The sequence below is a fragment of the Boleophthalmus pectinirostris genome, unplaced genomic scaffold, assembly GCF_026225935.1.
Source record: "Boleophthalmus pectinirostris isolate CB_2022bp ecotype Guang Dong unplaced genomic scaffold, ASM2622593v1 HiC_scaffold_8, whole genome shotgun sequence".
NCBI lineage: Eukaryota > Metazoa > Chordata > Actinopteri > Gobiiformes > Gobiidae > Boleophthalmus > Boleophthalmus pectinirostris.
This window is the reverse complement of record NW_026571515.1, coordinates 12,360,599-12,378,557: the sequence shown is the minus strand read 5'-3', so window position 1 is coordinate 12,378,557 and position 17,959 is coordinate 12,360,599. Positions and strand designations below refer to the sequence as shown.

General features: G+C 42.3%; 1 protein-coding gene across 1 annotated transcript; it reads right to left on the bottom strand.

The window, feature by feature from the left end:
* Nucleotides 1–553: 553 nt before the first annotated feature.
* On the bottom strand, nt 554–16,757 carry ccm2l (CCM2 like scaffold protein). Its single transcript, XM_055165678.1, is given in 12 exon segments — nt 554–633; nt 1,295–1,362; nt 2,258–2,405; nt 4,727–4,920; nt 6,522–6,585; nt 7,377–7,506; nt 9,671–9,933; nt 9,936–10,226; nt 11,813–11,996; nt 13,623–13,706; nt 14,115–14,282; nt 16,616–16,757. Coding segments are annotated over 12 exon segments (1,704 nt in total). The 5' UTR covers nt 16,646–16,757.
* Between the last annotated feature and the right edge of the window lie 1,202 nt (nt 16,758–17,959).

The following is a 17,959-nucleotide window of genomic DNA, read 5'->3' as shown; positions in this document are numbered from 1 at the left end:
TTAAACATGTACCAAATATCACAACTTCTTAAATGAAATAGTTTTAGTTGACTTTACTGGGGATTTTATGATTTTACAATTTAATATAAAGGGAAATTACTATGGCAAAACTATAAAAAGAACAGTAAGGCAGAGGCTGATGTGTTTGATCAGGAGCATATGAACTTTTAACAAAAAAAAAAAAAAAAAATCAAAATATTTTAATTTTATTTATTTTTCTTGCTTGAATCCTACTTAAAATTTGAGGCTGCATGGCACAAAATAATTATATCTTAAAGCCACCAACCATAACCATGACAATGTACATTTTTACATTGCATATTTTTAGGCATGTTATATGTGTGACTTAGAGGCAAACCGTGGACCTGGACCCTGGGCCTTCTCTAGGACCAACTGCTGGCTATCATGACATCATTTATTTAAAAAAAACAAAAAAAAAGCTAAATGAAGCAAATCACACATTCACTTACTTCATATATTTGTATAATAATCATAAGCTACTGTTCAACAACCACAGATGGATGGATCCGCTGCCAGGTCATGGCTCTGAGCTTCATCCCCACATTGACTTGTATTGCACAGGCCTTTGTTCCAGCCACCGAAGGCCCTGCAGGTGTTTCTTTAGTTCAGTGCCTGCAGGGAGAGTCACTGATTTACCTAGATACCATTGGGAGAAAAACTCTTCATCGGGTGCTCGAGGGTTCATGGGAGTTTGCCCAACCAGTCCACACATGCTTTGTGGACTTGGGAAGGCATTTGACCGTGTCCCTCGTGGTGTCCTGTGGGGGGTGCTCTGGGAGTATGGGGTCCGGGGCCCTTTGCTAAGGGCTGTCCAGTCCCTGTATGACCGGAGCAGGAGCTGTGTTCGCATTGCCGGCAGTAAGTCAGACCTGTTCCCGGTGCATGTTGGACTGCGCCAGGGCTGCCCTTTGTCACCGGTTCTGTTCATTATATTTATGGACAGAATTTCTAGGTGCAGTCAGGGGTCGGAGGGGGTCCGGTTTGGGGACCACAGGATTTCATCTCTGCTGTTTGCAGACAATGTTGTCCTATTGGCCCCATCAAGCCAAGACCTGCAATGTGCACTGGGGCAGTTTGCAGCAGAGTATGAAGCGGCTGGGATGAGCATCAGCTCATCTAAGTCCGAGGCCATGGTTCTCGACCGGAAAAAGGTGGCTTGCCCTCTCCGGGTGGGTGGGGAGTCCTTGCCTCAAGTGGAGGAGTTCAAGTATCTCGGGGTCTTGTTCACGAGTGAGGGGGAGGACGGAGCGTGAGATTGGTCCATTTCCATTACCTTCCCTGAATACCTCGAAGGTCCTGAGGGTTCCCCTCTGATGTGACTTGATGAGTCCATTCGTGAGTCTGAGTGAGAACGAGTGATTTGTGAGGGACTCAAGTCTCTGCTTATGTGTCCACGGGGCAGTCGTGGTTACCAGAGGAGGGTAGTACTCAGTCACATTTACCTGAGGAACTTTCTAAAGCAACTGTTCTTTTCAGAGTACTTTTCTAGCAGCACACTTTTACTCCTACTTGTTGAATATTTTAATTGAAGTAACAGTACTTTTACTTGATGAAAGGTTGTGTCAGTCTTTCCACTGTGAGTAAGTCTACAAGTGACAAAAGCTTTCTGATAATATGAAATTATTTGAACATTTGTGATTCTTGCACCACTTCTTCAGATATGATTTTAGTTTTTCTCTTTTTTGTGTCTGTCCTTTGGGGAAAGAATCATACATTTTGTTCATTATTTAATTTTTGTTCTAACTTTAAATCATGACTTTACTTATAATACTCTTTAAGGAAGTGTAGTTTTCCCAAGTACTTTTTTTACTCTTACTTGAGCAATTTCTTGGACCACTACTTCAAACTTCTACTTGCGTAATATTATTTTGAAGCTACTCTTACTTGAGTACAATTTTTGGCTCCTCTACCCACATCAGATTGTTTCAGAAGTCATTAGTCCATCGGCTGAGGGCATGTGTTTGGGTGAAGTGTGAGTGGTGTCGTGTGTACCCTCTCATGGCAGAGGCCCAGGGCATGTGTTTGGGTGAAGTGTGAGTGGTGTCGTGTGTACCCTCTCATGGCAGAGGCCCAGGGCATGTGTTTGGGTGAAGTGTGAGTGGTGTCGTGTGTACCCTCTCATGGCAGAGGCCCAGGGCATGTGTTTGGGTGAAGTGTGAGTGGTGTCGTGTGTACCCTCTCATGGCAGAGGCCCAGGGCATGTGTTTGGGTGAAGTGTGAGTGGTGTCGTGTGTACCCTCTCATGGCAGAGGCTGACGTGCTGCTCATGCTGCGTTTGATGCGTCCAAAGCTGTCGGTTAGAATCCCGCCCTCTCTGATGCCGATGCTCTCCAGGAAACTTTCAAAGACTCCCACATCTTGGTCAGGGATGAACGACCGCATTCCTTAAAGAAAACAGACACACATTCACGTCGGGTTGAACATTTTATCTAAGGTTAATGACACCAAGTTAAGTGACCAGACATATTTCTTCCCAAATAATGGACATATCTGTTCTTAGGGTCGTAAGGAGGAGGTTTGTTGTTGCCTGATCCTGTACATAAACTAAAAAGGCTACAAACTTCAAACTTCTTAGAGCACAAATAAAATTATACCATGGCATCAGTTTTCTGAAAGATATCTCAACTTTTACACTACATATGAAATCAGAGTTTTCAAGCTGGCATTTAAAGGGTCAGTGTTGTATTAATTTTACAAAATGTTAAAATTTATTAGGGCAGAGACTAAGGTCGTTTTCACACCGCTAGTTCGATTATTTGGTCCGCACCAGGCAATAAAATTGTTATTATGTAGCAGATACACTCCAGTGTGGTCCGCTTTCACACCGGCAAACAAACCAAAACTGGTTCGATTGACGTGTCTCTGTTTCCCCGGTAAAACAGCGATACTCCAGTTATCAACACCGATTATACCACGGGCCGTCCTCATCTCAAATTATCACCATGAACTCATAAAACAGCAACATGTAGAACTTTGTACAAACTCACCGCATCAGCCCAGAGTTCGGGTAACAGCAGCAGCCAACAGCGCTCAAAGTAGCGCGCAGCTCCTCAGGACGGGGCTGGGGTCTGGTCCTTGGTCTTCTGTTACAAGCGCGTTGGTCAGATGGTCCGGAGGCTCTGTACTCCATGTGCTGGTTCCAAACGGTGGCGAGCAAGACCAGTGCTTGATGGACTGAGTCCGAGCGGGTACGTTCAGTCGTCTGCGCGCTGTTTCCGTGCGGGAAAAGCAAGAATGCGCTGTGGACTACAGGTCCGGGCGCGCTGCTCCGGTTCTCCGCGCTCAAGAACCGCGGCTGGTTCCAAGGTGGTGCAGCATCCGGACAGAAGCGTGAGTCCAGTTTGGTTTGTTATATGTTGTTCTGAGCGTCCGTCCTCCGCGCATTTGGTTCTTCCCGGGGAAAGTGCTTCCTCAGGTCGAGGCTCCCCGCTCCAGCTCCTCTGAGCCCGGCCTGAACTGGAGCTGCCCCCGCTGGTTCAGGACTCTGGTTTGGACCTAGTCCGACTGTATTTCTCACACTAGGCTAAAAACAGGGACTTTTTTAAGTTGTATCAATTGAATGGGCGATTGCCTATTGCCATGAAATTATTTGGTTAATTAGAGCCTAAAATAACAAATGTTGGTTGCTGTGTGATCACGGGGAACACCGGGACTTCTCTGTGCTTGTAGGTCCCGAACAGGGGTGCGCACCCCCAATTTTGACTCACTCTGGAACCACACGTTCGCACACTGATACTTGCTCTGATCTTTGTGTGTTACATTCTCTGTATTGGCCATTGTTGGTAAAATATTTCAAAAATGAATCGCGTCTGCGTCTGGACAACAATCTGTTACTGCGCTGGAGTCATTTCAGGCAGAGGAGACGCGTGTCCCTCCCATGATGCATTTCAAATAGTCTGTTTGTCCATACTGTCTATGGTTTGGACCCGGGTTCGCGTTCACACCAGAGGAACCGCACCAAAGTTGGTCATTTGGTGCGGATTCAAGCGAACCGAGACCACCTCTTTTTTGCGGTCTCGGTCCGCTTGATTTGGTTCGGGTCCGAGTCCGATTAACGCTTTCACACCAACGCAAACGAACCGAACTAACCACTTTTGGTTCGAATGGACCGTTTGGTGCGCACCAAATACTGTCGGTGTGAAAACACCCTAAGTTTCAAATATACTTATCTGTCCCAGAGGGAAATTTGTCATGGGCAAAGTGCTGAACGTTTGCACAACACACAATAAACAATAAGTACAATACAGACATGACATGCTAATTATAATGTTAGAATGTGTCATTTTGATGACTTGCATTGTGCATGTTTTGAGCATATAAACATCTAACTGTGCATCATCTAAGGCTGTGGCTCTTAAATGTATTCAATTTCTGACCGCTAACATGAGCTCACAGTCAGAATGTCTGTCAAGATTTCCCAGGAGAGCATCACAGGAACGTACAAAGACATTCATTCAGGTAAAAATGTTAGCTATTTTAGACAGGGTTCCATTTCCCCCATAACACAAATAAAACAAAAGATAAATAACAAAATGGAAAGAAAAACAATAAATAAATAAAAAATTGAAAAAATAAAATTAATTAATTAAATTAATTAATTTATTAAATTAAATTTAGAAAAAAATTTGATCAAAATTATGTTGAAACTTATCAAAAATAAATAAATAAATAAGTAAATAAATAAAAATCTTAAAACAAGATGAACTTGAGAAAATGCATGTAACAAAGGGAGACAGAAAAAGCAGTGCTGCATGGGGCCTCACAGTAGTCATGTAGTCATGCATGAGCAGCAGGGCGGCGCTGTTGTCTCCGTCACTGGCAGACGCCACACTGCGTTGGGACGAGCTCTCACTGTACGTTTCACTGTAGTACATCTCAAAGGCTTCCTGGGACCCATCACTGAAAAACACAAGTGAACACGATAACATTGCCAAAATGTAACTCATGAGTTAAAGGCGTACTGTGTAACTTTTCTGATCTCTTATTGGCTGTGAGCTGGAGACATTTGTCACTGTGAGGGACAGGAGGACAATGGACAAACTGCTCTCTATCATGGACACTCCTGCAAACCCACTGACCCAGACTATAGAGGAACAGATAATACTCCCTACAGCTGTACAACATCTCACCCTTATGTAACAGATAATACTCCCTACAACTGTACAACATCTCACACTTATCCATCCATCCATTTTCTTCTGTTTATCCAGGTCTGGGTTGTGGGGCAGCAGGGAGGGACTCCCAGACTTCCTTCACCCCAGACACTTTCTCCAGCTCCAGCAAGTGGGACATGCCTGGAACACCTCCAGAGGGAGGCGGACAAGAGGCATCCGGAACAGATGCCTGAGCCACCTTAGCTGCTCCTCTCGACATGGAGGAGCAGCGGCTCTACTCCGAGCTCCTCCTGTGTGACTGAGCTCCTCACCTTATCTCTAAGTGACCGCCCAGCCACCCTGCGGAGGAAACTCATTTCGACCGCTTGTATCTGCGATCTCGTCCTTTCGGTCATTACTCAAAGCTCATGACCATAGGTGAGGGGAGGAACATAGATTGACGGTAAATCGAGAGCTTCGCCTTTCGGCTCAGCTCCCTCTTCACCACAGCGGTCCGATACAGTGACCGCATCACTACCAACGCGGCACAGATCTGCCTGTCAATCTCATCCTCCCCTCACTCGTGAACAAGGGACTCTCCACCCACCCGGAGAGGGCAAACCACCTTTTTCCAGTTGAAAACCATGGCCTCAGATTTGAAAGAGCTGATCCTCATCCCATCCGCTTCACACTCGGCTGCAACCCGCCCCAGTGCACATTGCAGGTCATGGCCTGATCAAGCCAACGGGACAACATCGTCTGCAAACAGCAGAGACGAGATCCTGTGGGCCCCAAACCGGACCCCCTCCGACCCCTGACTGCGCCTAGAAATTCTGTCCATAAATAACATGAACAGAACCGGTGACAAAAGGGCAGCCCTGGCGGAGTCCAACATGCACCGGGAACAGGTCTGACTTACTGCAGCGTCCCTCGTAGTGGTGCTCTGGGTGTTCGAGGTCCTTTGCTAAGGGCTGTCCGCTCCCTGTATGACCCGAGCAGGAGCTGTTGTCTCATTCCCGGCATATCACCCTTATGTAACAGATAATACTCCCTACAACTGTACAACATCTCACCCTTATGTAACAGATAGCTCTATGTCCTTTGCACTGTTTTCCTTTACGACCTCTTGTATATAGCTGATACATATTTTTATTACTTTAGTTCAGTATTTTATTTTTACTTACACCTTATTTGAGACCAGTCATTTGCTATCTTTGCTACATATTTGCAATGTATTATTCCCATTTCTCTTTTGTTATAATAATACAGTGTGATGTGTGAGCTACTGTGTCCAAATAATTTCTCTTGTGGATCAATAAAGTTTCTCTATGTCTAAGAATGAAAGAATGTGTCTAACGTTTGGTTGGAAGTGTGGATTTGAGCACTTTTAGGGGTGGGGGTACTCACTAGGAGCTGCAGCAGCTGAACTCTGGGTCATAACTGTACGACACATCAGTGAGGCAGCTGTCGCCTGTGACAGGAAAGACAACAAACACATTTACTTTTACATTATGGCTTATTTCAGGATATTTCTCATTACACCCAGCTTGTCAACTCTTGTATTTATTTGAATATTTTAAACATGTTTCCATTCATTTTTTATTTTCTGTTCTCTTATTGCTAAACACTATGGCAGGGGGAGCAAAATGAAATTTTTGTATGTATATCAAATAATCAGATGTGGGTAGAGTAGCCAAAAATTTTACTCAAGTAAAAGTAACATTACTTCAGCATAATATTAAATAGAAATACAATGTAGTGGTGCAGGAAATTACTCATGTAAGAGTAAAAAAGGATTTGGGAAAACTGCTACCACTATAACTTAAAGAGAATAAAATGTAACTGATGTATAATGTGAAATCAGTATAATTTGAAGGATGAACTGTTAATTAAAGCACAAACTCTGGTATTTTGAAAGGATAGAGATAAACTGCATTATATCTGAAGGAGAGGTGCGAGAAGCAAGTGCTCAAATCATTTCATGTCGTCAACATAAAGCTTTTGTCTGAGCATTCTGAACTATAGAGATGTAGACGGACTAATTATAAAGTTTTACTCAAACGTGTGAATGAAACAAAACACAACTCCAGGTATGTTTTTGATGCGGTAACAGCATTATAACATGGCTTAAAGCTCACAACTGTCTATTTTGCGTAATATACGACCTTTAACCGAAATCTGACTTTTTTCCAAGGCACACCCTGGAAATATCTCAACGCACTAATGTTCCCCGGCTTGAAAATCAAATCAAAGCATACTGACTCCTCTGCAGCCAGTAGCGATCTGGCAGGGTGTGGTGGAAGCCCGCTCGGTCAACACACTCAATGGTCCGATGCCCGTAAATGATCTGGAACATTTGACAAATGAGGGAGCAATATTCTTCTGCAGCATCCTGTATCAAAACAGCATACAACCAGTGAGTCAATCATTCAGGAGAGAGTAGAATGAAGAGGTTAAGTTCAATTGTGTTATGTGTACATGTGTAATAACCTATACTCATGTTTACTCTTTATCTAGTCTTTGTCTTGTTTATCCAGACAACCTGGATAAGGCCTTGGCCCAGTCACAGTCTACATGCAGGTCAAATGAGAAAGAGAGATACTTTCTTGATCCCCAGAGAAATTCAAGTTTTGTTGCTGCAACATTTACACTGTGCTTCTCAGTGGCCTCTACGTCACAGTCAAAGGTCTCAGTGCAGTTCAACAGGAAGTCTGGTCAAGTAAGGTCAGCAGATCTGTGTCAGGGCAGTTTGAGGAGAGGAAGAGACAAATGTGTCCCTCCTCTGTGTCCTGCAGCATCACAACAGCCTCCAGGGGGCGTCAGGTGAACCCAACAGCAGAACCCAACAAGAGAACACAACAGGAAGTCGAATAAAGAGGTGCTAAAGACCCTGTCATACCTTGACGATTTAGCCAGCGTATGCCGATGTACCAGAATTACCCTAAAATGCTGAACTATCAATGTTAAATTATAAAATAAGTTGAACGTGTACATAACATATTAGTAACTTATATAGAACGTTTTGATAATTTGTACCAGTGCAGTTGTGAATCGTCGAGCGGTAGCCTTTTTATAGGCGAATGACACATTAACGTTGGCGATACACTGCCATGCACTGTGCGTAAGTTAGACTGTCATTGAGCATAAGTTGTGGACGCTGGCAGCACACAGCAAGCATGAGTTGGACATCGCAGTAGCAACATTAATCAGCGTGATCTCTTCTTCTCCTGGCTCTATTGGTAAGCAACTGGTACAGTGACAAATCAATGAGATCATGCTGATGTTGGAGGACAGCTATGTATTCTCGTCTCAGTCTTGCACATATCATCTTCCATCTCTCGGATGATATGTGTACTGGGTGGTACTGTGGGGTCTGCTCACCATGAAGTCTGGAGGAGTACTGATGGTTTTCCCATTTTTTTCATACCAATTCCCAGTTATACGGTAGCTAAAGTTAGAAACATGTTCAGTAAGTTCTGTAGTCATCAGAACATATCAAATGTGTCTGCATATGTGTGGAGATAAGTTCGATATAAGTTACTCATAGGTTCAAAGCACGTTACTCATGTCAATCTCAATCAAGTTATGGTTATGCTAGACCTTATCTTAACGTATTTGGATTTATGAGTAACTTACAATTAACGTGTGTGAACGTGAGTCAACGATCACATAATTTACCTACAACTTATGGCCCACTTATGCAGGACCAATAAGCATATGCTGACATATGTCGAGAAATGTTCAGCATGCTCAAAATTTTTCGACAGCCTTGCCATGTGATGAGCGTGCTCATAATTTATATAAAACTTACCTAGAACTTATCTGACGTGCACCAACGTATTTGCCAAATTTTTCCTATGTCGGCATACACTGACTAAATCGTCAAGGTGTGACAGCCCAGAATGTTTAGGGACCTCGCCTTAGTGGTAAAAGTTTGTAACTACACAACCAGTACTATAGATTCTCACAGAAGATATTGCTATGAACAAACACATAGGAAATGTGAACAAAATAAACTGAAAATAATTTGTAACTTAAAAAAAAAAAAAATCATAAACCCTTTGCTTTGATCACTACTTTGCATACCCTCGGCGTTCCGCTAATGAACCCTGACAAAGCTTAGTGCAAGAGTTTGCAGCTTGTAGACAAATCAAAGGTTGGATACTTTCGGGAATTTGAATACTCCACAGTAATTCCACATATCTTGCATGTCAAATTTGATGTCTTTGGTATGTATATAGATTCTAGAAAGCTGTAAACCAGAAGAAAAAATAAATAAATATGAAATGAGAAGGCATGTCCAGACTTTTCACTGGTAGTCTAATTATTAATAAAAGCTAAACACATTTGCAAATATAGGCACCACCTATGCTGACCCCTAACCTGGACTTGGCCTATATATTGGCATAAAAAAATCACATTTTGCTATAACTGTACTATCCTAAATATAAAAAGTATATTGTTTAAATTATACTCCACAGATTCTATGAGATAACTTTCAGAAAATCAGGGGAAATATTATAAAACTAATTATTAATATTCTCCACCACACCCACCCTGTTTTCCACAGCCAGAATGACCAGGTTGCAGTAAGCGTCGGGGCAGGGCGTGGGCTCCAGGGGGTTGTGGTTCCTCCTCTCCCAGCTTCCGTAGCTCTTGCCCCGTTCCCAGCTCCCGGTGCAAGCCTGGCGTCTCTCCCAGCTGCCTCCCGTTGCCCCTGAGCCCGGTCCGCCCCTCTCCGTGCCCCCTCTCCGCTCCCAGCTGCCCGCCCCCAATCTCCTCTCCCAACTCCCGCTCATGGGACGGGCTCGGCGGTTTCCCAGCTCCCCCCAGGTTTTCGGGTGGGTTGCCTCCGCTCCCAGCTGCCCCCAACCCTCTTCCTCTCCAGGCTGCCCCCTCCCCCGACCCGCTCCCCTGCTCGGTCCATGTTCTGGGCTTGGTTCTTGTCGTGGCTGCTCCGGGACAGGGACGGCCTCCAGTCCACCCCGCAGATGATGTGGCGCCGCTCCATGGTTCCCCCTTCAGGACGAGGGTCATTGTTGCTGCTCACGCTCTGGCGTCGACTGTTGGCTCCGCTGTCGTCACCGGCAACTACAGTGTCCACATTCAAACCTGTGGAAAAAAACGGTGTTGAAGTCAAGGTAATTCTTGGGAAACAATACAACTCAACAGTGGATTTTCACATATATTATGCAAAATTATAAATAAATGTCATTGTTCCGTCGCAGCATTAGGATTCGTTCGCTCAATGGTAGGTGGGTACTTTTCTGATTTAACCAATCACTGCTATTTGGTCGTGACATATGTAGCGCACCAAATCCCGTAGGAAGACGGACAACAATATCTTTCCCCTCGATAAAATTAACCAAACATTCTCTTTGTTCCAGCTTTAAATCCTTGATCTCGGGAATTGTTGCCAACATAGAATGTCTGTCTTCATCTACATCCATCTCGACCACTTTGTTTACTGTTGTGCTGTTCCACAAAAGGGACCCAGACAGGCGCTTGAGTTTAATACAGGCTACCACTATTGTTTTCTTTGTTTTGATTTAGGTTTGAGGATTTGAGTTGTAAAGGCAAGGCAAGTTTATTTGTATAGCACAATTCGCACACAAAGTAATTCAAAGTGCTTTACAGAATAAGAAATACATTAAAATCACAATAAAAACAAATCAAAACAAATAATCATAAAGATTAAAATTTAAAAAGAGAGACATAAATTAGAGAGAAGACTGCGGAATGAAAACCTTTCAGTTATATGCACAGTGAAACAGAACAGTTTTGAGCCTGGATTTAAACAGAGTCAAAGAAGAGTCTGTCTCACATGTTAAGAAAGACTGTTCCAGGTTTTAGCTGCGTGAACCTGAAAAGCTGACTCCCTTGTTTAATCCTGACTCTGGGCACCAGCAGGAGGCCGGTCCCTGAGCTCCTCAGAGTGCGAGATGGTTCACGTGGCACTAACATGTCAGAGATGTACTTTGGTGCTCGGCCATGGAGAGACTTGTACACAAGCAGAGCTGCTTTAAAGTCTCTGAGCCACAGGAAGTCAGTGCAGAGACCTGAGCACAGGACTTATGTGCTCGTACTTCCTAGTTTGAGTAAGGACCTGAGCTGCAGTGTTCTGGATGTAAATAGGAGAGAGGCGATGTCGCTCTTCCATTTCTGTTCAAAGAGGGACTGACTTTCCTTTTTAATTGCCCTCTCAAACCGATTCCTTTCTCTGGCTAACTCGTGCACCTCACTATCTTTAAAGGAGTTATTGACTTTAAGATGTAGATGTACAGCAGACTTAGCCTGATTCATCAGCCGGTTTCACTTCGTGGAAACTGTCTGACCTCGCAGCATTAAGATCCGTTCGCTCGACAAACCAGTCGCTGCTGTTTGGTTGTGATGTTTGTGATACGCAAAATCCCGTTGTGCTGTACCACAAAAAGGGACCCAGTCATGGCTTCACAGTTCTTCGCTGACTGGCTGGTGCACGGGCTACAGTTTCAGAGGTTCTTGCAAACCATTTAGTGTATTCTGATTCTTGACCTATGATAAAATGATAGAAAATCTGCTTGAAGTGTGTACAAGCAGAAGTGTACAAACTGTGTATTCAGCAGCAAATGAAAACCAGGCATGTAGCCACTCTGATATGTAATGAGAGATATTTGAGCACTAACAGAAGCTCTATCTCCTCTGTTTTTGAGTCTCACCTGTTTTAAGGACAAGCAGGTGCAGTGCGTCATCCCGCAAGTAGGAGGCAGCAGCGATCTGGTGGGTGGGGATGCGCATCAGGAGCTTCTCGTTGTCTCTCCAGGTGAGCAGCAGACACCGGGCGGACAGACTCAGGATGCAGTCCTGCTCCACACTCGTCTTCAGAGGCAGAACCTTCAACTGCTAAACACCACAAGACACACTAGACTAACATGTGTGCTTGGTTTCCTTTCAAAATGTATGTATGGGGAATAAATAAATTAACTCTGCTTCTTTCTGTGGCTTATAATTTGCCCTTAAGGGACGAATAATGTGAATGAATTATATTGACAAAGTGTTATTAATTAAATTCTGATTATTGCACAGCCCTCTATTGAGTACTGTATTTTTCAGACTGTAAGTCACACTTTGTTCATGGTTTGGGTGGTCCTGTGACTTATATATTAAAATTTTCACACTGACAGCCAAGAGAGGGTGCTCTAGGCTTGTGTGTCAGTATCTGCTACTCCTACTACTCCTGTACCACTGTCACTTCAGCTGCAGAAAGAGCCACTGTCCTGTCTGTCATGTCAGTCGATCGCATCATTACTTCTGTATTACTGAAAATTTTAAATTTTACTTTAACTTATAAAGACAACTGTGAAGACTGAACACAAATGCCCCCAAATGAAAACCGTAATCGAGCAGCAGAAAGAAAGTTTGGAGTGAGCGAGAAACTTGTGACACTGGGAGGCACCATGCAACTTTCCTGGAAGTCACTGGATGGATCGACAAAGCCTGGACTTCAGTGACAACCGAAACCATCCTATCAGGATTCAGATAGGCCAGAATAATTACCTCCACCAAGGAGGTTGTGTTTTTGCCGGCGTTTGTCTGTTTGTTTGTTTGTTTGTTTGTTTGTTTGTCTGTTAGCAACATAACTCAAAAAGTTATCGACCGATTTTGATGAAATTTGCAGGATTTGTTGGAAATGTGAAAAGGAAGAACTGATTTCATTTTGGGGGTGATCCGGAAGAAATCCTGGATTCTGGATCACTTTGAAATTTTAGTTAAGATTGTGGTAAATGGGGCCAGAAATTTTGTTTCTCAATATCTCGGTTAATTATTGACCAAACCCCATGAAATTTGACTCAGGGATGGACAATCGGATCCTCTTTCATATTCCAAATTGAAAGATACGAGACAAATATTTATGGAAAACACAATTAATATGAGGGGGACTGTAGTCCTTGGCAGAGGTCTGCGCTCTCTGAGTGCTTTTCTAGTTCTAACTGGTACTGATGCTGAGAATGAAGACAGTTACACAGAAGAGGAAGTGTCGCTCCATTTACATCCAGAGGTCACAGAGTTGCTCCGAAGTGGCACCAAGGATGAACAATTCAATGGTTTTAATGATTTGGAGTGAGATGGAGAGTTTGGTAAACTCGTTCTGTTCTGTTGTTTATGCTATAGTTATCTGACGAACTGTTCATATACGACGTTAACAGTTTGTTGTTCTCTGTTCTATTGTTGTTACTATAACTTACCTTTTAAGATGAAATGTCGGTTCCTGGTCTCCGATTTTATAAAATAAATTTCACCCAAAAAGTCCGGTGTGACTTATATATGTTATATATGTTTTTTATTCTTCTTCCTTACGTATTTTTTGGCTGGTACGACTTATAGTCCAAAAAATACAGTAGTTGATGTCATTATGTCAAGTTACTTCATAGTAAAATTCTCAATTAGTAGTAGAAGTACATTATAATTAGTTAATGTGAGAACAAAAGTGCAGATAAGGGAAAACAAGAAAACAATGACTTTACTCACCCTGGCGGTGTCCAAAAGTTGCAGCAGCTCATCTCGACTTGATGGGTTTAAAGACACAGATACCCAGGTGAGATGGCCAAGAAACTAAAGTTATTATTTAAAAAAAAAAAAAAAAAAAAAGGTTGACTATCATAATAAAATAACTACTTGCTGTTGCATTGTTCATTGATTCATGCTCTATAATGTCTTTTAGTCAAGTTGCTACATTTGATTCTTACCTCTATGGAACTCAACAGTAAAACTGGCGAACGTAGTAAGTACAGAATGTTTACAGAGAGTTTACTGTCAAAATGTCTTCTTGAAAATAAGTGATTAAAGATCGTGAGAGGGTAAATCAGAAGGAGAAACAGCTACAAGATGGTTAAAATCTCTGAAAAGTTGATTTTACATAATAGGTCTGCTTTAATGCTTTTTTCCCTCTTTTTTACTTTTGAAACCAGGGGGTGTTCGGTCACTGTTGAGCTCCATACTTTCCGTGAGGATTGAACATACCTTGACTTCTTTCTCCACATAGTCAAAGATGAGCCTCTCCGGGTGGATGAGGTAATCAGGGGCATACAGCGGCACAGTGTGCAGTGGGCGTCTGTAAACACTGCTACGGTCCACTGTCCTACGCCCAGACTTTGACCAGACCAGACGTTTGATGGGTGACACGAAACCCTACACAAGGGCAGAAGTGTGGAGGTGGTAGTTTTATTACTTGATGTTGAAATGTTCTAAATTGACTCTAGTGAGCTTTAAATCATATTAGAATGCTGTTACCTTATCAAAAAACATAACTGGAGTGGTGTTTTGTTTCATTTATATGTTTGAATAACCCTTTATTATTAGTCTGTCTACATCTCCAAAGCTCACAATCCTGTTCTAATCTAAAAAGGAAAAACTTTTGAATAAATAGGCCATAAACTAAAGTTAACAATCAGACATGCGAACAGGAGCACTTACAATGAACATGATCTGACAGCTGAAATGCTCAGATGTATGTGTTATGACTTTATGATGGTCAGAGGGAGCAGACTTACTGTGGGAAAGGCAGTAGGTTAGTATAGAGTGCCCCCTAGTGGTGCTGGGGAGTGAATGCTCCCTTTATTTCAGAGCACCTGCCCCATCTGCAGACAGTGTTGCCAGATTGGGCAGGTGCCTGCCCATTTGAGCTTCTTTTTGGTGGGAAGGGGAAACCTTTGGAGGGCAAATAATATCTGGGCTACTTTCAAAAAGTACAGGTGTTTTTTTTTTTGTTTTCACACCAATCATATATGTCATTCAATAAATAAATCAAATAAATGTTGTTCCAATTACAGGCTGTATAGCGACCACACTCAGCTGCAGACAGGGCTGGCAAGATGGGGGCATCAGAATAGGTCAGATAAAAAATTACACATTTCAGAATGTTTAAAAGGCTACCCGTCAACTGCCATGCTACCATTTTTTAAACGCTAAACAGCATTTTTTGCTCAATTTCAAAGTGGGGGAAATATACAAAACACTACAGAAAGGAGTTGGAGGCTGATGAAACTTTAAAAACATGGACTGCACCTGTCCTGTAAGATCCATCAAAGGCACGGTGCAAGTACTACAGCAGGGAGATACGAGCTTAACTAACGTGATGCTAATACAAGGAACCATATGGGACTTTTACTCCTGTCCAGAGATTCAGTTCTTCGATGTTTGAGTAGGTAGGCTCTGTGCTTGCCAGCTATTCTTGCAGTAGCTGAGGCTATAGCCTATCATTGATGATATTCATTTTTATGCATGATGAAAACATTGTTCTATGTTTTACCAAAGGTTTTATGTAATATGTTTTATCAGTCCAATAGATTACAATACATCATGTTTATTCATTAGGCTAAATGACATTTTTTGCAGAAGCTGCAGAACTCACTAAACCCAATCTGGCAACACTGTCCACAGCCTTAATTACTTCATGAGGCTTCAGCGTGCAGACGTCAGCTCAAGTTGTGAGTTGTTGATTCATTCAGTCCTTCAGAACTGCATGGATGGTTGATAAGCCCTTTGTTATTGTTCTATGAATATTTAGATGTGTTCCTCATGTTCTTAAATATAATATTTGTTTAGTTGTGCAATTAATAAGGGAGTTCGCTTTGGTACTAATGCTATTTTTGGTATGCCGTGTACCTTTATTATTATACTTAAAATTTTATTTTAGCTTTATTCTGATAAACCTGTGTATTTGTTATTTAGTCAGTCTATGTCCGTTATTTCTTTACTGTATTACGGTAAATTATTTTCTTTCTTTATAGCCCACAAACATACTAATGTAACTACGATGCTGCCTGAGCTTCATTAAAGCCACATAAGACGTCTCATCTTCATCCTGTCTCCTGTGTCTTGACCGGCACCCAGGACAGATATCACTGTGCAAGCTAATACCTGTACAGTCCTTAAGCATGAGAGATCATACTCTTGAATAACTACTACACAAGGATACATCAAACGAGCATGGAGAAAGCAAAACACAGCTCCAGGTTTGTGCCAAGGAAAAAAAAATGTCTTTATAAACAGTGGCGCACTTCCTGTATTACCACATGACCTCATGAGGTAGAATAGAGAGGTAGAGTATTTTCCTTTTGACAGAAGAACACACCCTAAAAACGAGCTTTGTGTGCTAAATGTGTGAATGAAACAAAACACAACTCCAGGTCTGTTTGTGATGAATAAACAACATCATAATATAGATCAGGCAACGGTGTGATAGGGGCCCATGAAAGAAACCCTTGAATATACTTTTTGGGGGTATGTAGCGTGAACCACCAGCAACCTCCAATACTTCCTCTACTACTGTAACTGGGTAGTATTCACGTACATTTACTTGACTAACTCTTTAAAGACACTGTTCAGAGTGCTATTACTACTACTTTTACTACTACTACAAGTACTACTTAAGGTTTACTGTCTCTGGAGTGCGCTATGTGTCTGTGAGTACTACTATTATTACTACTACTACAGTCAAGACTACCATAAAACCACGGTACCTTTTTGGATTTCTTTGGCTCGTAGTCCATTGCTGATTCGTCCTTCTCCTCTTCACATAATTTCCACGTTGTCTTCAGTTTCGCCGTACATTGTTTTGTCTTATTTTAGCCCCATTTCTGCCCTGCTTGGTCCCTGCCACACTCATTACACTGATTGTTCTCTATGGAAGCCTCTAGGGCCAAACTCAGGAGAACAGGAAGACAAGGAAGTCCATTTCCTGTCCGAGAGGAAACCCCACCAGCACTGATAACGCTCATTGTGTGTGATAAGCCCCAGTCGTATACACAAATGTTATATTTAGGCTTATCATATTTATCCAGATTTGTTTATTCCAGTTCTTACATTGTAAAAAAAAAAAGTAAAAATGATGAAATTACTTAATTTTAAATATTAATGGATTTAAAGAGGACCTATTACGCAAAATCAACTTTTTAGAGCTATTAACCATGTTATAGTTGTTTCATCCCAATGCTCTGTACTTATTTCGTCCTCTAATTTTATTTTTATAACATTGTGCAACCATTTTTAACCACTGGTGCCGACAACTTCACAGCTCTTTGTTGTGATGATGTTTACGCCGACGTCAGCTTTCATCGGGCACTGCGGTTTTCAAATGTAGAAGTCAACAAACTGGTTTCTTTCGTTAAGTTCTTTTCGATTTGGGGTCTCCAACCTGTAGCTCCATCCACTTCCAAGTTTGCCAGACTGGTGCCACCTAGTGCGTCCTCTCAGGTAAGGATTCTAGGTCAGGAATCAGAATACACTGGACAGTTTGCAAGAACCCTGGAAGTTGTAGACCACGCACCAGCCAATCAACGAAGAGCTGTGAAGCCATGACGTCATACTCAAGCGCCTGTCTGGGTCCCTTTTGTGGAACAGCACAACAGTAAACAAAACGGTCAAGATGGATGTAGACGAAGACAGACATTCTGTGTTGGCAACGATTCCCGAGATCGTGGATTTAAAGCCGGAACAAAGAGAATGTTTGGTGAATTTTGGTGGGCAAAAAAAAAGAAAGAAAAGAAAGAAAACTACTGTTGTGTCCTTTTTCACCATTTCACCATCATTTCCTAGTAAGAAAGTGGAGTGTGCGTGAGTGATGATGGTAGTCTGATGGCACAGATTGGCAGCCTCACTTCCATCAGTCTTCCATGACTGAGTGTGGAGTGAATGAACAATCAACTATAAAGCTCTTTGGGTGTCTTAAAAGGTGTCTTAAAGGTGTCATAGATTATAACTATACAACAGACACAAGCAGGATTCGTCTTTGGCTTTATACCAGATATACTTTTTTATTTTAAATAATTATTATTATTATTATTATTATTATTATTATTATTATT